The 27,988-nt window shown below is 40.4% G+C and overlaps 1 protein-coding gene and 1 long non-coding RNA gene across 5 annotated transcripts in view; one reads left to right on the forward strand and one right to left on the reverse strand.

Moving 5' to 3' along the window:
• Positions 1-17: 17 nt before the first annotated feature.
• On the forward strand, positions 18-27,986 carry LOC143443386 (uncharacterized). Of its 2 annotated transcripts, XR_013112339.1 has the most exons (4): positions 18-2,344; positions 15,887-16,046; positions 17,928-18,021; positions 27,347-27,986. It is a non-coding gene; the product is annotated as an uncharacterized LOC143443386 (long non-coding RNA). The 2 variants fall into 2 exon arrangements; XR_013112338.1 differs by lacking the exon at positions 27,347-27,986 and having other exon boundaries at positions 17,928-21,025.
• Positions 21,140-27,988, reverse strand: part of Apbb1ip (amyloid beta precursor protein binding family B member 1 interacting protein) — an 88,802-nt gene continuing 81,953 nt past the window's right edge. For all 3 annotated transcript variants that reach the window (XM_076939660.1, XM_034509694.2, XM_076939661.1), the window contains 2 exons: positions 25,851-25,954; positions 21,140-21,973 (listed from right to left, as the gene is read on the reverse strand). In XM_076939660.1, the coding sequence (XP_076795775.1) occupies positions 21,461-21,973; positions 25,851-25,954 (617 nt within the window). In that variant the 3' untranslated portion in view covers positions 21,140-21,460. The remainder of the gene's footprint in view (positions 21,974-25,850; positions 25,955-27,988) is intronic.

Here is a 27,988-nt window from a genome sequence, read left to right on the forward strand (position 1 = left end):
CTTCGGCTGGTAGCCGCGTCCGCGTTTAACCAGAATTGTGCGTCCGAACTGTTGTCCTACGCGCGACAAAGCGTGCAGGAATCTGGTTCCGGTGCTTGGTAACCCTGAGGCCATGTTTTCCGCAATGCCAAGCTCCGAGTGGGCGGCTTTTGCACTCCGTCTCGGAAGTGCCAACTTTCTCTAATTAGTCTACGCTGAGTGTTATTGTGAAACAGAAGCTAAGTTGACCTCGTCTCTCAGCGTTTGGACTCTGTCTCTGAAAGCCTTAGAGAAGTATACATGCATAGTTTGACAGTTTTGTTCATTATCTGGACATGGGAAACCATCTCTTGGGTGTAACGAACGACACAAAATTTAAAAAAAATTTTTTTTTTTTCTTTAGGTGATCTAGCCGTGTAGACCAGATTGGCTTTGTGTAGACCAGATTGGGTTCAAATTCACTATCCTGCCTCAGCCTCTTGCTGCTGAGATTACCGACCTGCGATCCCATTTCCAACTCTTATCTGCTAATGCATACAGTGCAGCTCAGGATACACATGGGCAAGAAAGTGTTTTCATTGTCGTTGTTTCGTTTGTTCGGTTTGCCTGATGCATGTCAGATTTATTCCGATGTTGAAACAGCATTTTTATAACACTTTAATAGAATGATTATACATGCTCATAATCATTCTGCCACAATCTTAGGGGGAGGCATGAGAGGCAATGCAAGCACCGGAGAGACTGAACAAACTGTGTTCCTATCTTGACGTTCTTTTCCTATTTATGTATTTATTCATTCATTCATTCACTTTACATCCCGATCATATCACCGCCTCCCCTCATCCCAGTCCCCTCTTAGGAAGAAATAAACCAGCTGTAATGTTCTGAATCACATTTTTTCTTGTTTTGTAACACACTTAAAGGAAGTTAACAATAAGGCTGAGCACATTAATTTCATATTAGGTTTCTATATTAAAACGAGATTACACATGTATGAAACTATCAAAGAAAAAACCGTTTGCTGTTTAGGGTTCTGACTGAGTGGTTGGGTGTTTTCCTAGCATGCACAATAATCTCACAAATTAATTAATGAATGAGTGAATGAAATAATCCAACCGGTAGGTTTTGCCTAGATACGTGTAGCAATAAATACTTTCATGTTCTTTTGACAATGCTATGACCTGTGGTATATTGTTATTGACCATCTTTCTTTGCAGGTAGGGAAACAGGGAGAAGGATAGCAATCCAGAATTCGGCTGGACATTTTTTAATATAGAAATTATCCAGATTAAAACAAAAGCCCTGGCTTTTAAAAAGAAGTTGTAGTGGGTTGTGGTATAAATAAAAAAGCACTTTCCTAGTATGGTCAAGGTCCAGGGTTAGATCGTCAGCACCAACAAAAACACAAAAAGCTGTAATATCTGAAATACAAGATTAACTAGGAAATATAGGTGAAGTCATTTAAGGCTTCCAACACGGTTGTGTAGCTAAACTCTGACTCCTAAGAAGACACACATAATTCACAGATGATTCTTTTGACTCATCTAGGCTAGCCAGGAGAGGGTATCTGAGATCCTGGAGTAGGTGTTTGGGAGCAGTTGGATATGGGTGCTGTGAACTGAACTGGGGTCTACGATACAGGAACCTAATATAAAATATGAAAATAATGTGTTCAGCTTTAGGCCCAACATTTTTTAATGCAAGTGTGATGCAGAACAAGAGGAAACATGATTCTCAAATTTGCAGCTGATGTATTTGTGTTTTCCTAAGAGCCAATATTTGGAGGACACGGTTAGTTTCTTCAGTCTCCCTTGCATTGTTTCTAATACACTCCTAATATTTGGGGTCTTGCGCACAATCTAGATGATGTTTTTGTGAAATATGGTATGATGCGGCAAGAGGGGCTGCCTTAGCATCCCGCTCCCTGCCTCCCCCCAACTCCCAGGTAACAGCCATATGACAGGTTTAGTATAAAATGAAGTTTATTTTAGGGCATGAGAAGGGGGGTTGAGAAGGGAGTTGAGGCAGGGAAAGAGAGGGGACAGAGAAGGACAGAGAGAGGAGAGAAAAGGGAAGAGGCTGGCAGGGAACACTGGGTGGGGGAGGGACAGGGAGAGAGAAAGAGGCCAGAAGAATAAAGAGGGAAGGAGGAAGGGAGGGAAGGAGGGAAGGAGGGAGGGAGGATGGGAGAGAGACAGAGAGACAGACAGAGAGACTGATTGAACAGTTCTACTATAGCAAGCCTAGCTTGTATATGGCTGTTGCTTGGTAACTGTTGGGTAGAGCCTAGAAGAAATGCTAACACTAGAAACAACTTTGATCTTTGTCACTGCACTTGTGCAAATGAAACAACCAGTCCTGACAGGTAAGAATGGGTATAGTTTGTAATGAAAGCATTTTCAAAACTGTCATAGTTTTGGAGGGTTGGCTAGGCTTCTAGACATTTTGTCATATTGATGATTTCATTGAAATATCCTTGGTAGGTCTGATAGTCAAGGGAAAATTATAAACATGCTACCATGTACCATTACACATATGTCTTGGTTCAGGTACTCCATGAAACATTCAAATGTTATTAGATAAAAGATCAATGAATTATCAACACCACCCTACCTAAAAATGCTAATGCCTGGCTACTGATGTCATTCTGATGTATATCCATGTGAATCTACACATAATGGAATGATATGAAATACATTAAAATGTTAGAATGATGTATTTTAATGATACATAGTTTCACTTGCTTATTCTTCATTCATATTATTTTTACAATAAAAGTATTTATTATCAGAAATAGAAAACATTTTTAGATAAATGAGGTATTTGTTTCACTTTAACTTTCACTTTTTAAGGTATAAATTAGGTTCACTTTTTTGCTTTCTTGAGACAAGGTCAGGCTGGCCTGGAACTTGGAACCCCTGTTTTAGCTTCCCTAGTGCTTGCACTGTAGACGTGCACGGTTACTTTTACCCTGTATTACTTACAACATAAACTGCTCTTTTAATATTCTCTCTCTCTCTCTCTCTCTCTCTCTCTCTCTCTCTCTCTCTCTCTCTCTCTCTCTCTCTCTCTCTGTATGTATGTATGTATGCATATGTGTTAGTGTGTGCACATGAGTGCAGGTGCCCAAGAGCTCCTAGATGTGGAGTTACAGGCAGATTGTGGGCGCTAGTAACCAGACTCAAGTCCTGTGTAAGAGAACTAAGTGCTCTTAACTACCAAGCTGCTTTCCAAAGCACCCCTTTTTTAAATTTTTGAAGCATAGTCATAACATGGATGTTTCCTTTCAGAAAGAGGAAGAGTTGTCTTTTATTTTTTTAAGCTTTTTTAAAAGTTTCTTTCTTTTGACACTTCTATTTAAAATTTTGTTAAAAACGTTTTGTTTAATAATATATTTTTTATCATATTCTTTTCCCTACCACAACTTCTCTCAGATCCCCCCATCTCCCTACTAACCCAACCTCATGTTCTATCTCTCAAAAGACAAACAAAAACAAACAAAAAGACCCCAAAACTCTAAAAAAAAAAACAGAAAAAAAGACCCCCAAGCAGGCCACTAGGTATCAATTACAAATAGCTGCTTCTTGGTCAGGGATGGGACTTTATATCCACTTTCCCTTCTCAGTGCTGAGGTTTTGTTTGGTTTGAACTTGTGCAGGTCTTGAGCATGCTGACACAGTCTCTGTTAGTTCATATGCATATCAGTCCCCTTGTGTCTGGAAGATGCTGTGTCCTTGGAGTCCCCCACCGCCTCGGCTGTTATTATTTTTGTACCTCCTTTTCTGCATAGGTCCGTTGGTCTTGAGGAAAGGGATTTAATGACCATCCCACTCAACACTGAGCGCTCTAATGTCTTTCTCTCGTGCTTTGCACATTGTCCAGTTGTGAATCTCTTTGCTATCTACTACAAGAGTGAATTTCTATCATAAGGACTCCAGCAAGGCTCTGATCTATGGGTATAGTAGTATGTCATTAGAAGTCATTTTGTTGCTGTGTTCTTTGGCAGAATAACAGTAGTAGATTTTTCTTCTAGGCTCATGGATTAGTCTGGTTAGCAGCGTTCAATATGAGTTTCAGCTCATGGAGTCCACCTTAAAAAAAAGTTGTTACTCACATAACAGTTTGCTATCCGTGCACCAGTAGATCTTGCAGGCAGGTCACCATAAGTATGTTGTTTCTTCAGCAATAGGGCCTTTCCATCAGGTTATAAAGAATAACCAATAGCCTTGGCAATAGGCTGTGATACTTTTTGTTGGGGGTGGGGATTGGGGGGAAAATGTCTATGCTATCTATGCTAACCCTTTGCCCAGTGACTCCACAAGATGTAACCCATTCCTGGCTCTGGAGGTGTTACTTGGTGACATTGATATCCAGTTGGGGTATTGTCTCCCCATTGTATGTTAACTCCATTTAAATTCCCATCAAATATGTATATACTTTAGGAAGCTTCTACAGTTTCTATAGGTTCCAATCTAGTGTTTCAAAAGTTCTTTAGTGGAGGTTGTATCTTCCCCATCTCCCCCCCCCCCGCCCTCTTACTCCCCTGCTCTGTTTGTTCCTTCTAGTCTACTCTCTGCTTTATCTCTCTACATCACTCTATGTCCTCTTCAAAAAACACCCTATAAGGATTTTACTTAGACTATAATTTTTATTATGTAATTTTGGTGACATTTTGGAGAGTATAATCTATATCTAGAAATATGGTTGTTTGCATGTATACAGTCTTGCAGGTGTGTGTGTGTGTTGGATAGCTTCATGTCAACTTGATATAAACTAAGGTCATCTGTTAGAAAAGAACCTCAGTTAAGTAAATGCTTTCACAGGGTGGTGGTGGCATACACATTTAATCCCAGCACTCAGGAGGCAGAGGCAGGCAGATCTCTGTGAGTTAGAGACCAGCCTAGTCTACAGAGCTAGTTCCAGGACAGCCAACAGCCAAGGTTACACAGAGAAAGCCTGTCTTGGGGAAAAAAGAAAACAAACAAACAAAAAACAAACAACAACTACAAAAACAGAAAAGAAAAGGCCTTTATAAGAGCAGGCTGTCGTCTAAACCTGTATGGTATTTTCTTAATTAGCGATTGTTAATTAATTAACAGCCCATTGTGAGTGATTCCATCCCTGGGTTGGTAATCCTGGGTTCTATAAGAAAGTAGGCTGAGCAAGCCATGAAGAGCAAGCCAGTAAGCAGCACTCCTTCTCCGGGCAATGGAGGTGCACGCCTTTAATCCCAGCACTTGGGAGGCAGAGGCAGGCAGATTTCTGAGTTCGAGGCCAGCCTGGTCTGCAGAGTGAGTTCCAGGGGAGCCAGGGCTACACAGAGAAACCCTATCTCAAAAAAAAAAAAAAAAAAAAAAAAAAAAGCAGTACTCTTTCATGGCCTCAGTTCCAGCCTCCAGGTTCTTTCCCTGTTTGAGTTCTTGTCCTGATTTCCATGATGAACAATGATATGGAAGTGTAAGACAAATAAACCCTTTCCTCCCCAAGTTATTCTTGGTCACGGTGTTTCTTCATATCTATAGTAATCTTGACTAAGACAGTTTGCAATGTGTGTGTGTGTGTGTGTGTGTGTGTGTATTTACTGTTCAAAGCCTTCAACCTTCAGACTCATGCTAGACAATTGCACTACCACTGAGCCATATCCCTATCCCCTGTCCCCACCCCCTTCGAAAAGGTCTCTCTAAAAGCTATTCTTGGTCCTGAATGTACTCTGTAGCCCAGGCAGGCTTTGAAATTTTAATCCTCCTGTCATAGCTCCCACTCCACCGACTAAGTGGGAAATAGGCCTCCATTATGCCTGCTTTAATGTGTAAGTGATATGGAACAGTTTGTCTCTTCAGAGGCAGTTTTTAAGCTAGCTACTCACTTTCAGTTGGCCCAAGACCCTGGAGCTCTGGAGACAGTCCAAATACTCTCAGAAGAGTCCACCCAGGAGAAACAAGCTTGACCACTGTGCTATCATCAAATTCCCCCTGACCACCAAGTCAGCCGTGAAGAAGATAGAGAACAACATGTTTGTGTTTATTGTGGATGTCAAGGCCAACAAGCACCAGAACCAGCTGTGAAGAAACTTGATGTGGCCAAAGTCAATACCCTGATAAGGCCTGACAGGGAGAAAAAGGTGTATGTTCACTTGGCTTCTGATTATGATGCTCTAGATTTTGCCAACAAGGTTGTGATCATCTAAACTGAGTCCAGCTGGCTAATTCTAAACATACACCTTTTTTCACCATTGAAAAAAAATGTCAAGAGAGTCAAGTGGGGAGGGTGAACAAACAAACAAACAATAGGTGAAAGAAACTGTTCAAGACCTGAAAGTGGAGAGAGAAACAATAAAGAAAGCACAAACTGAGGGAATTCTGGAAGTGGAAAATCCAGGGAAGCAAACAGGAATTACAGATGCAAGCATCACCAACTGAATACAAGAGATAGAAGAAAGAATCTCAGGGATTGAAGATACAATAGAAGAAATAGATTCATCAGTCAAAGAAAATGTTTAATCTAAAATATTCCTAACACAAAACTTCCAGAAAATCTGGGCCACTATGAAAAGACCAAACCTAAGAATAATAAAAATAGAAGGAGAAGAATCCCAGTTCAAAAACCCAGAAAATATATTTTACAAAATCATAGAAGAAAATTTTCCTAACCTAAAGAAGGACATGCCTATAAAGGTACAAGAAGCTTACACAAAATAGAGTAGACCAGAAAATAAAGTCCCCATGCCACAAAATTATCAAAACACCAAACAAAGAAAGAATATTAAAAGCTGCAAGGGAAAAAGGCCAAGTAACATATAAAGGCAGACCTATTGGAATTACACCTGACTTCTCAATGGATATGGATGTGCTGCAGATTTAAGACCATAGATCCCAGCTCCGGCTACTATAACCAGCGAAATCATTTTCGATTACCACAGATGATGAAAACAAGATATTTCATGAAAAAGTCAAATTTAAGCACTGTCTATTCATAAACCTAGCCCTACAGAAAGTACTAGAAGGAAAACTCCAACCCCATAGGTTAGCTACGCCCATGAAAATACAGGCAATAAATAAGCTCACACCACACAAAGAAAGGACACACACACACACACACACACACACACACACACACACAGCACCACCACCATCACCTCTACCAGCAGCAGCAGCATCAACAACAACTACTTCTACAAGAAAATAACAGGAATTAACAATCATTGGATATTACTATCTCTCAATATCAGTGGACTCAGTTCCCCAATAAAAAGACACAGGCTAACAGAATGGAAATAGAATCCATTCTTCTGCTGTATACAAGATAAACACAACTCAAAATCGATGATAGACATTACCGGGCTGGAGAAATGGTTCAGTGGTTAAGAGTACTGACTGCTCTTCCAGAGGTCCTGAGTTCAATTCCCAGCAACCACATGGTGGCTCACAACCATCTGTAATGGGATCTGATGCCCTCTTCTGGTGTGTCTGAGGACAGCAACTGTGTATTCATATGTAAGATAAATAAAAATATCATTTAAAAAAATGATAGACATTACCTCAGAGTAAAGAGTTGGAAAAAGATTTTCCAAGCAAATGGACCCAAGAAGCAAGCTGGTGTAATTATTCTAATATCTAACAAAGTAGACTTCAAACCAAAATGAATCAAAAGAGATGGAGAAGGACATTTCATACTCAAAGGAAAAACCTAGCAAGATGACATTTGAGTTTTTAACATCTATGTCCCAAATGCAAGAGCACCTACATTTGTTTTTTTTTTTATTGGATTAAAATTTACATTTCAGATGCCATCCCCTTTCCCCAATTCCCATCCCTAGAAAACCCCTATCCCATGCCCCCTTTTCCTTTTTGCTTATATACAATTTTTTAAAAAATGCTAATCAAAGGCTTTGTAAGTTTGGTAATGCTCAATCAGAAGTGTAACCCAATACCCAACCTAGATATATCAACTATCTTTGACTGGTGGAGACTCGTGAACATCTGCCTCCATGTCCCCCCCCCGCCACCCGCCCTCTTTTTCTCTCTTTCTCTCTCTCATCACCTAGTGTCTCCTCTCCTTCTTCTCCTCCTCTCCTTACTTCTTCTCTTCCTCTCACTTTAGCTCCTCCTACATATCACCCTTCCTGTTAAAATAAAACTTTTCTCTCAAAATATAATTAGAGCATAATTATACCAATTTGTGCCAGTGAGGTATAAGATAGTCCTAATACCCAGCCCATCATTTTGTTGGCTAACAAGAACCTCTGTCATCTCTCCTAACTAAAACACTTAGTTCTGAACCTGGCTTTTTTCTTGGCTTTATCACCTACATTTATAAGAGAAATATTACTAAAGCCTAAATCACATATTGAACCTCATATATTGCCGGGCCATGGTGGCACATGCCTTTAATCTCAGCACTTGAGAGGCAGAGGCAGGCAGATTTCTGAGTTCAAGGCCAGCCTGGTCTACAGAATGAGCTCCAGGACAGTCAGGGCTACACAGAGAAACCCTGTCTTGAAAAACCAAAAAAAAAAAAAAAAAAAAAAAAAAAAAAAAAAAAAAACCTCATACATTAATAGTGTGAGACGTCAATACCCACTTCTCACCAAAGGACAGGTCATCCAGAAAAAAACTAAACAGAGAAATAATGAGGCTAACAGTCTTTATGACCCAAATGGACCTAACAGATATCTACAAAATATTTCACCCAAACACGAAAGATTATACCTTCTTCTCCGCCCCTCAGTGAACATTCTCAAAAATTAACCACATACTTTGTCACAAAGCAAGTCTCAACAGATACAAGTAAATTGAAGGAAAAAACCCAAACAAACAAAAAGCCTGCATCCTGTCAGACCACCATGGATAAATACTGGACATCAACAACAGAAAGCTTTCAAACTCATGGAAACTGAACAGCATTCTACTAAACAACCACTGAGTCAAGGGAGAAGTAAAGAAATTAAAGACTTCCTAGAATTCAATGAAAATGAAGGGACAGCATACCCAAACTTATGGGACACAATGAAGCAGTGCTAAGAGGAAAGTTTATGGCACTAAGTACCTTCATAAAGAAATTACTGATACCTCATACCAGCAACTTAACAACTCACCTGAAAAATCTATAATAAAAAGTAGCAAATACACCCAAGATGAGTAGATGGCAGGAAATAATCAAACTTGGGACAAATTCTTATCTAAAATATATAAAAGGCCAAGAGATAATATTCAAATTAATAAAATCAGAAATGAAAAGAGGGCCATAACAACAGACATTGAAGAAATTTTTTTTTAAATTAGGTCATACTTAAAAAGTCTGCAAGCCACAAAATTGGAAAATCTAAACAAAATGAATGATTTTCTTGATAGATACTACTTACCAAAGTTAAATCAAGATCAAGTAAACTATTTAAATAACCCTATAACCCCCAAGGAAATAGAAGCAGTCATTAAAAGTATCCCAACAAGAAAAAGCCCAGGGTCAGATGATTTTAGCAAAGAATTTTACCAGATTTCCAAAGAAGACCAATGGCAATATGTTTCAAATTATTCCACAAAATAGAAACAGAAGGTACATTGCCAAATTCATTTTATAAGGCCAGTTGCCATGATACACAGACTACACAAATATTCAACAAAGAGAGTTATAGACCAATTTCTTTCATGCATATTGACACAAAAATACTCAACAAAATGCAAACTGAATCCAAGAATACACCAAAAGATCATCTACCATAATTTAGGGATGGTTCAACAAAAAATAGTCATCAATGTAATCCACCATATAAACAAACTGAAACACACATGATCTTCTCATTAGATGCTGAAAAGGTCTTTGAAAAGATCCAACACCCCTTCATGATAAAAGTCTTGGAGACGTGAAGGGATACAAGGCACATACCTAAACATAACAAAGGCATCATACAAGAAGCTGTTAGCCAACATCAAATTAAATGGAGAGAAACCCAAAGCAATTCTACTAAAATCAGGGACAAAACAAAGCTGTCCACTCTCTCCATGTCTATTCAATATAGTACCTGAAGTTTTAGCTAGAACAATAAGACAATTAAGAGAACTTTGAGGGGATACAGATGGAATGGAAGAAGTCAAGGTATCACTGTTTGCAGATGATATGATAGTATATAGATAATTGATACTCCGAATTCTACCATGAAACTCTTACAGCTGATAAATACCTTGAATGAAGTGGCTGAATAAAAAAAATTAACTAAAAATAAAAACAAAACAAAAAACCCAGTAGCCCTCCTATGTATAAATGATAAAAAGGCTGACAAAGAGATTAGGGAAACAGCACTCTTAACAATAGCTAAAATAACAATAATAAATTCTCTTAACAATAGAAAAAGAAATCAGAAGATGGAAAGATCTCCCATGCTAATGGATCCATAGGATCACTAGTAGTAAAAATGACCATTCTACCAAAAACAATCTACAGATTTAACACAATCCTCATCAAAATTCCAACAGAATTGTTTCCAGACCTTGAAAGAACAATACCCAACTTCATATGGAAAAACAAAAACGAACAAACAAACAAACAAACAAAAAACAGTATAGCTAAAACAATTCTACACAATAAAAGAACTTCTGGAGCTATCACCATCCTGGTACTACAGAGCTGTAGTAATAAAAATTGCGTGGTGTTGACATAAAAACAAATAGTTGATCCCAATGGAATCAAATTGAAGACCCAGAAGTAAATCCACACACTTATGGACACCTTGTTTTTGATAAAGAAGCCAGAAATATACGATGGAAAAAAGAAAGCGTCTTCAATAATGGTACTGGTCTAACTGGTGGTCTGCATGTAGAAGAATGCAAATAGATCCTTATCTATCACCCTGCACAAAACTCATGTCCAAGTGGATCAAAGACCTCAACATAAAACCAGATACACTAAACATGATAGAAGAGAAAGTAGGGAATAATCTTGAATGCATTGGCACAGGAGACAACTTCCTGATCAGAGGAGCAATAGTTCAGGCACTAAGATCAACAATTAATAAATAGGACCTGATGAAACTGAAAAGCTTCTGTAAAACAAAGGACACACACCATCGATAGGACAAAACATCAGCCTACAGAATAGGAGAAGATCTTTACTAACTCCACATCTGACTGAGGGCTAATATCCAAAATATATAAACAACTCAAGAAACTAGGCATCAATGAACTAAATAATCCAATTAAAAATGAGGTACAGATCTAAACAGAATTCTCAAATATCTAAGAAACCCTTAAAAATGTTCAACATCCTTAGCCATTAGGAAAATGCAAATCAAAAAGACTTTGAGACTCCATCTCACACCTGTCAGAATGGCTAATATGAAAATCACAAGTGACAACTCATGCTGGCAAGGACTTAGAGCAACGGAACACTCCTTCACTGCTGGTGGGAGTGAAAACTTGTACAGCCACTTTGTAAATCAATAGGGTGGTTTCTCAGAAAATTGGAAATCTATCTGCCTCAAGACCCAGCTATACCACTCCTGTGCTGTGATTCTGTTTCTCATTTCCTCTCCTGTGGTGTCCAGGCACCACTGCACACCAGTTGGGGAAAGATGGAACAGAGCCAAGTTCCAAGGTCCCTGTCTTCCCTTGGGGTGTCTGGACCTTCAAACACACTGGGTGGGAAAGGATGAAGCAAAGTCTGGAACAGGTGTGTCAGTGGGATCCTGGTCTGGCAGTGAGTGCAGGAGGGAAGTGGTCTCCTATGATGATCTCAGTGTTACAGCTCTTTTAGACATTCAATAAAACAGCTTATGTACATACATTTTATTCAGAATGAATGAACAAGGACTATATAAACCTTGGAAAATAGGAAGGGGTTTTTCTTAGGATGAAGTTTCATCGGCTAAGGTTTAAGGTTCTGGGAACACCTCATTTGCATGGAGAGAAATTCCAGGAAATTGAACCTGTAATTTTGCCAAGGATATGTGACATTGCTTAGGTACAGTGTGGGTTGCCAAGCTACAATAAAACCAGGTACATGCCATCACTTCAAGGCTGCACAAGGCAACACAGTAGGAGGAAAAGGGTCCCACAAGTAGGCAAAGGGTTATGTGACATTGCCAAGGCTTATGTAACATTGAGAGGTTGAGACTCCCCAGATAAGGTAGAGAAGGGGAAGCTCTACTGGGAAAGGGAGTCCTCCATCTTGCACCAAGCTCAGAGGAGCTGTCTGGACATAGTAGATATTGATCTTAAGTAGAAGGGTTTCCCAACAGTGGGCATATTCTCAAAGAATGTTTCTTCTTATCACAAGGACATTTGCTTAATGACTATGTTCATAGCAGCTTTATTCATAATAGCCAGAAACTGGAAACAACCCAGATGTCTCTCAACCAAAGAATGGATGAATAAAATGTGACACATTTACACAATGGACCTGGGTTAGAGCCTACAGGCTCTTTGGTCTCTATAAGTTCCTATGAGTTCTGGTCAGTTGATTGTGTGGGCCATGTTCTCCTGGCATATTTAGCTGTTATAAACACTGACATCATGAAATTTGCTAGTTAATGGATGGAACTAGAAAGAAAAATCATTTTGAGTGAGGTAACCCAGACCCAGAACAACAAGCATGGTATGTACTCACTTATAAATGGATATTAGTTGCAAAGTAAAAGACAGTCATGCTACAGTCTATAGACATAGTCTAAGCAACAAGGAATGCTTAAAAGGTAACTCAAGGACTTCCCAGGGAAGGGCAAATAGATTTCGAAGGATCAGGGTGGGTGAGGCCAGGAACAGCTGGGATCAGATGGGAGAGGGAAGGAAGGAGAAAATACTGGGAGAAAAGTCTGGAATTGGGGGTATTTCATGATTTAGGTGGAAACCTAGTCAATGGAAACTCTATGGTATCTATGAGAGTAACCCTACCTAGCAAAAAGACTCCTAGTAATGAGGGGCTTAGGGCCTGAACTGTCCATCTTCTTTAACCAGGCAAGGCCTCAAGTGGGAGTTGGGACTCCAACACAGTCTCCAAACCTTTGACCTACAGATTGTCCTTGCCTATAAAGTATGCTGGGACAGGAGCCTAGCAGAATCATCATCAAAGAGACAAGAGAGACTTTGTCTTGCAACTGATGGAAACAGATACGGAATCCCACATCAGGTGGAATCCCTGTGGAGGAGGGGGCAGGAAGGATTGGAGGAACCAGAAGAGTTCAGGAACACACCAGGAGAACATGTTCCCCAGAATCAACTTACTGGGACTCATGGGAACTTGAGGCGATCAGAGAGCCTGTAGGCATCTGACCTAGGTCCTCTGCATATAGGTTATGGCTGAGTAGCTCGGTGTTCTTGTGGGAACCCTAACACTGGGAGCAGGGCTGTCCCTGACTCTTTTGGCTACTTGTGGGATCCTTTCCCCACTACTGGGTGGCCTTGTTCAGACTTGAAGTGATGGTATGTGCCTGGTCTTACTGTAGCTTGTTATGCTCTCTTTGGTTGATGTCCATAGGAGGCCTGCTCTTCTTGGAGGAGAGGAGGAGGGGATGGATCTGGGGGAGGGAGGAGGTATGCTGGGGAGTGGTAGGTGGTGGTGGTGGGGAGTGAGGCTTGGGGGATGAAGGGGAAAATAGGGTCAGGATATAATAAATGAGAGAAGAAAATTTGATAAAAAATGGAACTTTAGTTTTTTACTTCTTTACAGAATATTTACAGACAAATCTTATTTTACTGTACATTCTAACCAAATTCAAGATTTTAAAACAACTAAAACGATTTCCCCCAAATATCATAACTAATTATAGAAAGGTATAATACTGTAGGACATGTGGGACCATGCTACCAGACAGGCATAGGAACTGGTAAGGCTGAACAAGCTCAAACCCCAGGAATCTCAGAGATTTGACAGCAGGAGTGGAGCCATTACCTAACTGTCTCTTTACGTGCTCTAGAACAGATAGAAACTCCACTGAGAGGACCATGGACACTCAGTCACATAGCATGATACCTGGGGTTCTTCTTCATGCTTATGAGGTGTGTAGATAGCCTTGAGCCTTCAGCCAATGAGCTTTTCTTCCTGGGTATTTCTTCACCCAAAAGGTATGTAATCCCTGGTTCACCCCAAATAAAGTGTATACATTCATATACATACACCAGTAAATAAAGGAGTTCTCTGAGACGATCCTTGGTGGAAATGAAGCAAAATCAGGATTCACTGGGCTGGTGGGTAGTGGCCAATGTGGCAGTCAGTAAGCTGTTGAGGAACATTGTTGACATGCTTTTTTAGGTTATTATATTCAATTCTATATCTACTACCCTTCTAACTTCTATTTCACCCCAATCCCTTCCAACCCCACAACACTAGGCAGGAAAGAAGAAAGGTTAGAGGGGAAAGGGGGTGCAGACCTCTTTAGACTACTTCCTGCAGATTAAGGACATTGGGTTCCTTGGGGCAAGCCCAATCTCCCTTGTCAGAATATCTCCAGCAAAACAGCAAGTCTAGCAATAGCAAATGCAGCAGAGGAATCAGCAGCAGAGGGAGCAGCCCCCACAGACCTGAATGAGGGGTTCTCAAGAGTCCCCACGCCCTGCTAGAGCATGAAACAATCATAGTTATTGGCTATGGACAAACTTAAGCAGATTCATATCACACACCTGGCATTAAAACAAAAACATACTCACATAATGGAACTGGGTATTTTTTTTTTCTTGAGACAGGGTTTCTCTGTGTAGCCCTGTCTGTCCTGGAACTCACTCTATAGACCAGGCTGGCCTCGAACTTGCCTCTGCCTCCCAAGTGCTGGGACTAAAGGTGTGCACCACCACTGCCTGGCGGAACTGGGTCTTTAAAGAAACCAAAAATTCTCACTACAGTAATTGTAGAAATGAAGCAAGGCCTTGGTAAGTTTAAGATGTGGTATCTGAACTAGAGACAAGGGAGAATCTCCAAATAGTTTGATTGTTGGATTTATTTATTTATTTATTTATTTATTTATTTACTGTGACTCCTCTGTAAGGCCCTGTTTGTTTTGGAGGCTGTGTTGACAATGCTGGCTGGGACTGTGTGTTAGGACTAGCAGTAAAGTTTAATCGGGTTGGTGTAAGTATTAAACTAGGGAGTATGTACAAAGTGCTTCTGTCAGCTATTGCAATAATCATTACACCAGGCTCTATTTTATTGGGTTAGCTTATTCCGTGCTTCTTCAAAGTCCTGTAGGCTAAGAAGCAAAGTAATTCAAGCCATGGCAATTGGAAAGAAAGCCAGGCATGGTGTAATGCATGCCTGCCCTTTAAAAATTGAATTGCATGTCTGTTTTATTGATTGAATTTATTTTCATCATTATTCATTATTGTTACAGTTCTAACTAATAATAAATATCTAATAAATATAATAGAATCTCAATTTTGGCAAAATAACTTCAGGTATAAAAGTGTTATCAAAGCTCTAAAAGTAAAACCAGTCAACATAACTTTCCTTTTTCTGCTTTAGTTTGGGATATCAGCAGATCAGCTTAGGGATGGAAGAGTCCACCTTCTTGGAATTTATGTGAACAGGTGCCACATGTTTTTTCTTATAATAGCTTTTCTTTATACATCAACTTGAACCCTCTAATAGGTAAATATTTTTTGAAGATAGAGTGAAAGAAAGCATGAGCTCAATCTGGGTATAATGTGGTAATATCTTTATATTCTAAATGATACTTAATGTAGCTTCAGTTACAAATAAAGTCTTACACATTTCTGCATCTTACTCATGCACTTTATTATGTGCACATGTGTGCACAGTGTGCCTGTGGCAGTCAGAGGACGACTGGGGAGAGTTGGTTCTCTCCTTCTGCCATGTGGGACCTGGGCATCAAACTCCCATTCTTGGTTTGGCAGCAAGAGCCTTTACTTGCATCCGACCCATCTTTTTGGTCCACAAATGGAAATCTTTAAACTTGTATTTCCTGTAGAAATGGTGATGGAATGGTGGAGCTGCACTCCATTCCTCCTTGTGAGGATGACTGTGTCAGGCCCTTATGCACCACCTTGGAGTTCCGACAAACAGAGCTTCAAGGTAGTCTCACTGATTTCAGGGAAGAATCACCCAGAAATGAACCACTACATTGAGAGGTAAGTCTTTGATAACATGTTAGGGATGTAGATTTTTATGTAGAAGTAGTTTAATGGTAAATACAACACAGGACAGGGAAGCAGACTTTGTTCTAGTCTTGAGGAAAGGTTTTGATTTTCATAAACCTTTCTTTTCCATTTAACCCTTACAAAAACGAAAGAGATGAAGAACTCGCTTTGCTTTGACTCTCCCGTGAATTCTATCTCTTTCACTTCTTTAGTTGGAGATGAAGAATGTCCATTATAAAAGTATACCCGAGCCTTTCATTTTTTGTTTTAGGTTGAACGTTTCCCTTTTCCCTTTTTTTCTTACATATATTTATTTATGCTTCTTTAATCATCTTTTGGTCCTCTGTGCCCACAGATGTCAGGAGAGGGCATTAGGTCTCCTGGTGCTGGAGTTCCAAGTGGTTATAAGCCACTTGATGTGGATGCTGGGAACTGAACTTGAGTTCTCTGGAAGGGCAGGCAGCAGTTAAGGTAGCTTAACTACTTAGCTATGCTTTACTCACTTTTGAATTATTCAGCTATTCTTAAAAGTTACACTACGCATATGAGAACCCTAAAGTTTATACTGTTAAAAAATCTGACAATTTTCTAATTAAAAAAAAGTGTCATTTTTTTTAATTAGGTGTAGTCTCTGATATGGCATAACCTACTGCTTTAAAACCACATGGTTTTGCCTGTGGTAAGTTTTCCAGATTTCACTCTTCTTATGAGAAGGAAAAGTTAATTTGTCTAAATAAAAGACTTAACTTTTGTGTATTTAAAGAAATGCTTCCTGGGTATGGTGGCACACACCTAGATTATGAGCTCTCAAGTCTTGACCCTGTAAGGTCAAGGGTAGCTGAGGTTCCACATTGAGATTAACTCAAAAAACTGAACAACAGGAAATCCTGCAGACGATCTTCTTAATGTTCTTATGAATTCTTTGTGAATTTGTTTTAAGCATGAAGTAGAGAAGAATCTTTTTAACGTTTAAAATTGTTCTGAATATCAGAATTATAATCACAAATATGACCAAATTGTCTGTACTGTTACATGGAGGAGTACATATTATGTTTAGAACTTTCTAGAGCTACTCAAAAGTTTTAAATTATAAAAGCATGATGTGATAAATAATTATGAGTGGAGAAGTAAGTTCATGTTCCATTCTGCAAAGTTTTCAGTCATAATGCCTTTGTATCAATTCCTTCAGACATTTTCCTATGACATACAGATATGCCAGGCACTACCCACAAGAACCCCAAAAACACAACTGAAAGAAGGAAAAGGCTTCCCACAGTGGTATGACATGCAGACATATCCAGCACCCCTCCAACACCTTAAAACAATGAACAAGGGCCAGGGCCCCACAGTGCTGGCATCCCACAGCTAGTGACTGTTCTGGGGCTGCAGAACATGCTATATCTTTGGTTCTTATTACTGCCTTTGAAAATTAATTTATCCAATTTTTACTAGTCTTGTTCTAAGCAACATATGCCTTATTTTATCTTTTTAGTCTTTGAAAATTTTATACATGTATACAATAGGGCATAGACAGATCCTCCCTCCAACAGCATACACCTCTCTTGTTTTAAAATAACCCACTGAATCCAGTTAGTACCATCTGTTTGCACACAGGTGTTGGCTCATCCACATGGGCAGCCTGGCAGTGGCCATCAACCCTCAAGGAAAAATGACCCTGTCTCTTTCAACTGCCATTAACTTCAACTGCCATTAACAACTTGGCTAGGGTTGAAATGTCAGGAGCCCCTCTTCCTTCCTTGTTGGGAATTTTAAAATAAAATATCTTCCACTTATTCTTTGATAATTTCATACTTGCAAAAAGCACATCTTTTTGTTTTATCTTTTTGTTTTTTTGTTTTTGTTTTTTTCCAGACTTTTTTCTTTCTGCTAAGAGTCGCTGAATCCAATTAGTGCTGCACAAATGTTTGGATGTGGAAAAGTTTTAAAAGAAGAGATTAAGACAGTGGTACTAATTTTGACTTATAAAATCTGTAATCTTATATAATGATGGCATCAGGACCAATACCTGTGTAATAGGCCAGCTGCAAATTAAAATACAGCATTTGAGCCAGATACATTTATTATCAGCCCTTGGGAGGCAGAAGCAGGTGGGTCTCTGTGAGTTCTAGGCCTGCCTGCTCTACACAGTGAGTTCCAGGACAGTCAAGGCTGCATAGAGAGACCTTGCCTCAAAAAAAACCAGTCAGCCTTGGTGTGCATAGTTATTTTTATTAGATCTGACTTTCCTCCTATTTCTTCTGCTCTGGTGAATTCTGTGAGCATGGGAAGAGCAAGTGGAGAGCAAGTGAGGTGTACACGAGGTGTGCATGGGGTGAGTGTAGAGTGAGAAAGAGAGAATGTGAAAAGTGAGTGAGGAGAGAATGTGAGGTGTGTATGGAGAGTGTGTGTGTTAGTGAGAATGCATGTGGTGTGTGTAAGATGTGTGTGTGTGTGTGTGTGTGTGTGTGTGTGAATGAAAGAGAGATGCACAGGAGAAAAGCAGAGTGCACAAGAGAATACAGAGTGTGTGCAGCCTTAAGCTGCAAGTGAGTGAGTGAGAAAGAGAATGGAGAAGAGAGAGAGAGAGAGAGAGAGAGAGAGAGAGAGAGAGAGAGAGAGAGAGAGAAAGAGACAGGGACAGAGAGAGAAGAGAGAACAAATTTAAGCCTTGAGAAATTGCCTGTTAGTTTGTACCTGAAAAATAGTCTGTGTCTATTTATTATGTACCTTCCAGACATCCCTGTTTCCAGTTGAGAACTCCCATCCTGTGTCGAGGCTGGACCACAACACTTTGTTGTATAAAGAAAAAGTCTGGTACAAGTAGAATTTAGGAGATAGGATGTGAACTAACCATGTGGAGCCTGCAAGCTTTTGGGGTCTCTTATGAAGCTCATTACAACTATCTCTTCCTCTTCTATCCCCAAGAGACTCAGGTCCTGGTCCGTTCCCTCTCCTGGTTCACAGTGTTGAGTTCCTAGCACCCCATGCTCTGGTTACACATAACTTAATAACGAACAATTCTTCACTCCCTCTGGCTGCTGTTGTCTTTCTTCAGAAGGTCTTTCCAGTTAGGGAAAAACTTTAGACAGTTGATAGAAAGTTGCAGTTTGTAGATACAGTGAAGCAAGTAGATAATCCATGGCCAAGGTAGGAAAAGAGGGGAGAGCCAAGGATTTCCCAGAACCTGTTTTGGGATCTGGGTGCTTAGATGCATGCTTAACCCAGGCTTCTTGAGACTGCTGTGAATCACAGAGATGAGCTTTTAGTTTGCATTCAGTTGTACTAGGTGATTGTGTTAATGTAAAGTCAGAATCTTAATTCACAGCATGGGCTGGATCATTTCCTGATTGCCTTCATCCTCGAGACTGCAAGGCTGTCAAGCAGGAACCTGTATTTCCTTCTGTAGCTTTGACTACGAATCTCTACCTCAGTCTGTATGCTCTCAGATAAACTAAGTGACAGTCTAGATTCCAGGTGACCAGAATTCTAGGTTATACAAACACTCCTGATCTGCAGTCATGGCAGTAGTTTTATTTATTGCTTTGTTTTTATTTTGAGACAGGTTCTTGCTACACAGCCAAGACTGGCTTTCCGACTTGATTACAAGCATGCACCACCACACCTGCTTCCGGGTGCTTATTTTGATCCACATTTGTGAATCCAGATTACAGTCCTTATAAAAGATTATTCAGTTTGAGCTCTTTGTACTAGCTTCATTGATCTATATCAGATTTAAGCAATGTGGACCTCTGTGTGGCCACATTCATCATGGCCTACCAAGCTCTAAGTCTCTGAACCAGTCTTTAATAAAACTATGACATCATGCCTGTCTGCATTGTTCCAGGGATCTGCATAACAGCCAAGATCAGAAAACTGTGAGTTTACCACACTGTTATAAAACCATAAAACTTAAACATGAATGATCTGATGAATGTGGGGTGAGATTTGAAGTAAAGTGTTTGTTTACCTTCATTCTCAAATTCTTGCTCAAGAACATTTGAGACCCCCTTCGTTGAGGTACCTATCTTTCTGCATTCTTGCTTTACTAATTTTAATTATTAGATACACTAGTTTTAGGATTGAAGTTGTTTAAAATATTAATTTAGAGCTCACTTCTTTCCAAATATTAAAAACTAAGATTAATTAACTTTAGTTTAAAAAGATAATATATATATTTTAAAATCTCCTATCTACTTTGAGGGAACTAAAGATTTTAAAGGAATATATATGGAACAAAAGTAGAGTCATAAAGCCAACTTTAAAGTTCTACAAGGTCATCAAGTAGCCAATTAGAGAAGGCAGAGTTGGCTCACCGATCACAGAATATACTGGGTCTTAAACTTCTGCAGCTCATTTCTGAGGGACATGGTCAGGCTATAGGATGCACTCTGATCTGTCTTTTCCAGTTACTTCATCTGAAGGATATTTGTACCACTGCATCTAGAGATTTGCAAAGCAAAGTGTCCAGTTTTGCATAGCTTTGTCCATCTATTTAAAAAAGCAAAGACTGGTCCAGTGAGATTGCCCAGTGGGTAAGAGCACTTGCTAAGCCAGTATGGGGACCTCAGTCTCAGATCCACATACAGGAGGAGGGAGTGGACTCTCTCCGTAAAGTATTCACACATGCACTCACACAGATACATCACACACAAATACTACGTGTCTGCCTGGTCATGGTTTAAACTTAAAAAAAAAAAGCAAAAACAAAAAACAAAAAACAAAAAAAAAACCAAAAACCAAAAGAGTGAAAAGTAGGCTAGGTGTTTTTAGCTCAGTGTTGCACACCTGCCAAGGTAGGCACTCATGGGTTCATCTCCAGCCCTTCAGAACCAACCAACCAACCAACCAACCAACCAACCTACATATACCACATGTATAAGCAGTATTAGGGCCAGAGATAGAATCAACCAAGAAGTATAGAAGAAATGGAACATCTGCTTTTTTTCTTTTTCCTTTTCCCTGTTTTGCTTTGTCTGAAGGTTACAGACACCAAGTAGGAAATAGAGTAAGACTTAAGAAGGCATAGGAATTTGACATTTTTAGAGAGTCAAATATAAAGTAGTGTTGACACCATACAAAATGTATACACTATTTCTAGGCAAACTTTAATTTTTAAAATTTGGACCTTCTGAACACACGAAAACATACCTACAATATCATTTCAGTGAATCTGGACTGCAAGATAAAAAACCATTCAGGTGAAAACACACAGGATATGCATGTGTTTGCTTGGATGTATGTAGTCAGAAACCCCGAATAGTGCTATGAACATAGTATGCAAGATGGTGAAGAGATTTTACATTATTTCCAGGCGGAAAACATTTTACTAAAATGAACAAGATGTACGACAATAGAGTATGAAAACATGGGTCTAGCTAGAGAGCATCGAAGATACTAACGTGTCTCTAGGGTACATTGCCTCTTTTCTTTTGCAATGCTTTCATGAGGTCTGACATAAAATCTTGCTCGTTGTTCCCTGCTGCCATGGGGAGTCCTTGGTTCTCTTGCCTCTTGGGGGGCATTGGGGGCTTTTTGGGGGGCAACGGAGTCATCTCCTGGGAGAGACAGGGTGGGGGTGGTGGCGGGGGTGGCAATGCAAAGTCTTCAACAGCTACAGGCGGAGGCGGTGGTGGCACAAAGTCCGGTGGCTCCTCCAGGTAGGCAGGGGGTGGGGGTGGCGGGAGTAGCCCGCTGTTGTCCTCTTCCGGTGGTGGTGGCGGGGGTGGTGGCAGGAAGTCCTCAGGCGGGGCGGGGAAGGTGCAGCTGCCAGGGCCCTTGGCCTTGGGTGGTAAGGCGGGGCTGCCACAGGTGTCAGAAGATCGTCTTACTGGAGGAGGCGGTGGTGGCAGGCTGGACTTAGGGCGGTGGTTCTCCTTGGTTGCTCCAGGGGAGTGGTTACTCAAGCCTGGTTTTTCAACCTTTAACAAAGTGACAAGAGAGCTCTTAGAGTTCTTGACAATACATCCATCATGAGGCATTGTTGCTGATGGGATTGCCCCATCCCCTCCTACAGTGAGTCTGCCTGTGCTCATGAGCTCACCTTTCTCCAGGCACAGGGATGATTCCAAATGTCTGTCGTTAGATGTGAGCACTAAGACAGCACTCTGTAATTGGGCATTTCAAACACATTTACTCTAGGAAGTGTTGACTGTCTTTAGGTCAAGCACAGGCCCTCCCTAGGAGCAAGTCTTACACAGAAGTTAAATGTTTCTCTAAAGTATTAATAAATTCTAACTCAACTCAAATTGAAAGCCAGATGATTCTGTATGACTCCCTACTCCTGACCTAAGGCAAGCTATCAATGTCCTCCTGGGCATATGCAGGAACACAGTTTTAGGTGTGTGTGCGTGTGAGTGCACTTGTTATGCCCAAGAGACCTCTAAGAGATCTCAAAGAATTGCCACATCCGCTGTAAAGATACAGAAGAGCCTTTATTTCAAACCCAGGTTTGGACGGCAAGTTCCGGCCCCAGTCTAGGAGGGTAGGGGAATGTATACAAAAAGGTTACATAGGGGGAGGGAAGCCACGGATAAGAAAAAGCTTTAATGTTTTTACAAACCGGTCCCAGCTAACTGGGAACTCTTAATTGATTTCTGTCTAAGGATGTATGGTTTTTGCTCTTCCCAAGGCCATAAGCCACCTGGGTTGGGGAGTGTTTGAACATTCATCAGAGGGGGTGCCAGCTTCAGGCGGCAAGAAGGCTGCAGCGCTGTTTCTTTGTTTGTCTGTTCTCAAACTGATGTGTCATTCCCAGGATGTGGGTGCTCTTAGGGTAAGGATTTGTGGCCTTTGGCGCCCGCGGCATCTTTTGGGAGGGGTCTGGTAGTGGGAAGGGGGATTTCTATGTGAGGGGGAAGCGGGTAGAGCTGCGGCTGCGGCTGGCTTCTGGGAAAGTGTCGAAGCCAGTACTGGTCGTTTGGCCATTTTGCTCGCTAGGCTCCTTCACACTATGCCTTTGTGCCACTCCTTTGGTAGCATAGAGGTAATCAAGGGGCATTTCAGAATGTTCATCAAAATATCTTGGCTTAAAATCTGGCCAAGAACTTGGCTAAAGAACTCACAGACTCTAGGAGTGAACGTCCTATTATTTTTACTAAATGGAAATAGTATTAAACTGTCTTCTAAATGTATCTCTATGTCTTTAGGTTAGTGCAGCTCAGTCCCCATCAGAGATAAGTCTTTGCACAGTGAACAACAGTTACTACAGAGACTCACACTGGTCCAGGTGCAGAGGACAAGTATCAGTGGAGAGCTCAGGCATAGATGGAACATCTATGTAACACACCCTGCCCCCAAGACTCAGTTCCCTGGAGCGAGAAGGGGCAGAAAGACTGTAAGAGCCAGAGGTTGGGGAAGTTGGGGGTGAAAGTATGTCCTAGACATGACAGGCCATGACCTGCATAAGATCCAGTTACTCAGCATTCAGGCACAGTTGGGACATGTACAGAAGTTCTCAGCCCTAGCTGAGGATCTTCTAGTGGTTGATGACAACTGGGGAAGGAGAGTCAGTTTTCTTTGGGATGTGGTCCCTGGCAGGTTGACCGTGACCCAGTGGATGGCCCTACACCCATGAGTATATAGGCAACATTAGACTCAATGGGTTATAGGAAGAAAGAGAACATAGACTTGGTACGGAAGAGAGTGTGGGAGTGAGGGGGTATTCGAGAGGAGTTGGAATGGGGGCATTAGGGATAGATGTGCTTGAGATAAATTGTGAATTATCAAAGAATAAATAAAGAATATTATGATAAAAAAAAAACCCTCTTTGCTTAGATATTCTGCTTGGTTAGGATGAAGAATGTACAACTGAAGAAAGTAAGAGAAATAATCCTTTCTGAGTGACAGGTAACTGTTTTACAAATCCAGCCATAAAGGATCTCTTTCTGCTGAAGAGCACATCCAATCTTTCCCTTGATTGTGGATGAAATTTCTATGCAGTATTGTTCTCAGAACAAAGGTTCCAGTTCCCAGACAGCACTTCAGAGGAGGAGTTAATCATAAGCTTTGTCCTCGTACCTTAGAAGGTTTCAGAAGGGAGTGGCAGGAAGCAGGACACCTGGTCTAAAATCGTGTGTGTGTGTGTGTGTGTGTGTGTGTGTGTGTGTGTGTGTGTGTGCGCGTGCGCTAGTGTATGCACTGAACACAATCTGCCTCATGCTATAGTGAGATAAGCCCTAGAGTCAGAACACTTGACCTGGCTTAAGTTTCTCTAGACTCGAATGTCTACAGCATTCAATAGAGGACTTGACAATGGTGATAACAATGGTTTATTAAGTAACAGTGTATTTATATAAATGCTATGTCCCCAGTAATTTCAGGCAGTTGAATTCAACGACTACGTTCTGGTGAAAACCATCATTACTTTAATTTACATTTTATCAGCTTCTGTTTTATTTTTTCTCTGCTTAACAGCCCGAACTACTGAATATTAAATTTAGATTTTTTTCTAACAAAGTACTTTTTAATGAGTTTTAATTTTGTTTCATTTATTTACTTAGCATGTAAAACTCATAAACTTGTGATACATTTCTTAATTTTTTTTGGATCAGGAAGCTTGGGTATTGGCATTCACAAAGAAATTATTTCTATTCTGGGGTTCTTTTATTCCTTTGGCTTAAAAATATTTCTTTTTGACTAATGTTACAGAAATAATGAAAATATGACAGAAAGAACACTGCATGGTGAGACTCTCAGGCTTGGAGAGATTAGAGGAACAGCTTTTAAAAGTCTGAAATGGCTTTCAAAAACAACAAGGCTTTCAGTAAATACCAATATTCACTTTTACCGCTGAAGGGGTGGATGAAGAAAATTACTGAAGCTGTGCACATGGACTGTTATATGTGGGATAGGACAGGCCCACAATTAGTCCAAGCTGTTCTGAACTACAAGAAACACTCAGTGGAAATTAAAGAGTCATCTGAATTGGATTAATAACTAAATTACAATCAACTACAGGTTTTATATGAATTTAAATTAATCTTCATTAATCTCTTTTATATAAAAAGTTATGGAGGATACTATATTGCAGCTTGCCTTCCTTCCTTCCTTCCTTCCTTCCTTCCTTCCTTCCTTCCTTCCTCCCTCCCTCCCTCCTTCCTTCCTTCCTTCCTTCCTTCTTTTTTCCTCCCTCCCTCCCTCCCTCCCTCCCTCCCTTCCTTCCTTCCTTCCTTCCTTCCTGTCTGTGCTGGCTATGGAACCCAGGGCTTCACACCCTCACACATCCCAGGCACAGGCTGTGCCTCTGATCTGCACCCCTAGCTCTTGGTTATTATCTTAAATGTGTTTTTTTCCCCCATCACCCTGAGCATGCATTCAAGTCAATAACTAGAAAACATAAAATGTACATTTTATAAGTGGACGCCTTTTAGGAGTCTTCTGATATGGCTTTGGGATTCACTTGGCACTTCATATAGGACTTCTGACTAATTTTCAATTGCTCTAATTCATTAAATAATAATAATAATTATAAAAACCCAACAACGACCTGAAAGTCTCAAGGGCTCACTGAGAGAACATGAAGGAAATCCTTCTGTCATAATAAACATGGTTAACAAACACTTAGGACATCACAAAGCAGTGTCATTAAGATCTGATTTTAACTTCTACCTCTAGCCTAGGAAGCTTTATGATAAAATATGAAGCCATTTCCTAAATGAAATTTTAGTATAGTGGCTTCCCAGTTGTTAGAATTGTATTTGGGTTTTTTAAAGAAAAGGTACCAGGACCTGCTGCTCATATTCAGAAGGTGGGGTTTAGGTGCCAACTCTACAAGCTTTGAGTGGATCTGTGATTTACCTTAGTTGTTTCAATTTGTGTCAGGGCCTCTCGGAGAGGAGGACCAGCAGAAAGCGTGGCCTGGGGCATCTGACCATTGGGCTGGCTGGTGCCTGTTTTAAGTCCTGTGGGAGTCGAAGAGAAAGGAGAGTGAGAAGACATTTTTAGTGTTCTTGATGGAGAATCTGCAAATATAAAGCATTGCAAAAGGAAACATTTACAAGTATTTCACAAAGCCTTATGAAAAATCTGAGGTGTTGTTTGGGGTATGCATCTCTATGGTTAAGAATAAGCTTTGTAGAGGGATCAAGGACACCACACAAAACCTACAGAGTCAACTAACCTGGGCCCACGGGGTTTCAGGAAGACTGAACCATCAACCAGAAAGCATGTATGGGACAGACCTAGGCCCTCTGCACATACGTAGCACATGAGCAGCTAGGTCTTTATGTAGACTCTTAAAATGGGAACTGGGGCTGTTTCTGACTTCATTGCTTGCCTTTGAATCCTTTTCTTCTAACTAGGCAGCCTTGTCTAGACTTGGGAAGCAGAAGCAGCCTAATCTTGCTGTGGCTTGGTATGCATGGTTATTCTGGTTGATATCTATGGTAGGTCTCTCCGTTTCAAAGGAGATGGGGAGGAAAGGGAGGAGGGGTGTGAGGTGAGAGGGAGGGGCTGGGAAGAGAACAGGGAGGAGAAGAAGCTTTGATTGGGATGTAAAGTGAATAAATAAAATGCAAAAATAAATAATAATAAATGAAACATTTAAAAAAAGAACCTGCTTTGTATGTGTGAGGACGGTTGTTTAGTCAAAAATCCTAAGACTTTCAGTAAACAATAAGATTTTGCAATGGGTAGAATCAGTAGACAGATCAAAGGCCGAGAATTAGAGACAGGGTACTCAGCCCTAAAATGGGACACTTTGTTGCCCCTCCCCACCAAGGTTCAGGGAATACCACTGAAAAGGAAGAATGTCAGAGAAAGATGATGGGAGGTGGGCTGTGACATGCTGCCTTCTAGCCATGACATGGCTATGACACCTACGAGCTCACACAGGTTGTGTTGATCTGCACAAGAGTGAGCCAGCTACTGGCAGCTGGTAGCTGCGGGGGAGGGATAATTTCATTTTGATAAAAATGTATGGTCACTGGTAGATTTTCTAAGATTCAGTGGATATTCCTACCTCTAAGCACATGAAGGAAGCACTAGTTAGACTTCATGTTTTACAAAAACAACAACAACAACAAAAAGAATACCTGAATTGAGAGGGGCAGGTCCTGGGGGAGGGACGTATGGGGCATAGATATAACCAGGTTTCAATGTATACATGTATGAAATTCTCAAGGATTAAAAAAATTAATATCAAAAACTACTGTTTGAGTTGCTGACTTCATGAAATGATTCTTTGAAGAATTTTAAATTGAGATTAGGACAGAGTTTCCAGTGATTTCTGAAACAGCCCTAACCATACTCCCTCCAATGTTTGTGCTATGTTTTGTGCAAAATGTCATTCTCAGCAACAATGACTATAGAATCAGAATATGGATCAACTTAAGAAACACTGAAGATGTTCTATGCCTTGCAGTCAGCTATCCAGCCAACCTTTAACTCTCCATGTAAGAAGGTAAATACGCACGTTCATATTTCATTACTATGTAAATTTATTTCATCTCCAGCAAGTGGTAAAATTACATGCATACAACATTTGTTTGTGTGTGTGTGCGGATGTGTTCATGATTCATTATCAGTAAACATTTGACTTGTATGCTTGCTTTATACTGGATACTAGCTTCTATCTATACTCCACGCTACCTTCTCCCATGTTTAGTTCCCTTAGCTATGAAATGGGTCGGGGGAGGACTGTAATCTACATGTTGTGGAGCCGTTACAACTTGTCCGTTCTGTGTCGATGATTCAATCAACCGCTGACCAAAAGCCTTTGAAAAATAAGTGGCTTCTATTGAACACATGCATGTTTTTCTTTGCTGTTTGTACTAAACAGTAGAGTACAACAACCATGTACTTGTTGAGTGCTTAAGGGCTTTCTAGAGTCAGTCACAGATACCAAAGGGAAGCTCTCTATGTAAAGCAGAAAGCTCATTAGGTACCCAATCTTAGTGGCTGGTCTTCTTAAAAATAACAAGTCAAGGTTGATTACC

Source organism: Arvicanthis niloticus, chromosome 8, assembly GCF_011762505.2.
Source record: "Arvicanthis niloticus isolate mArvNil1 chromosome 8, mArvNil1.pat.X, whole genome shotgun sequence".
In the NCBI taxonomy this organism is placed as follows: domain Eukaryota; kingdom Metazoa; phylum Chordata; class Mammalia; order Rodentia; family Muridae; genus Arvicanthis; species Arvicanthis niloticus.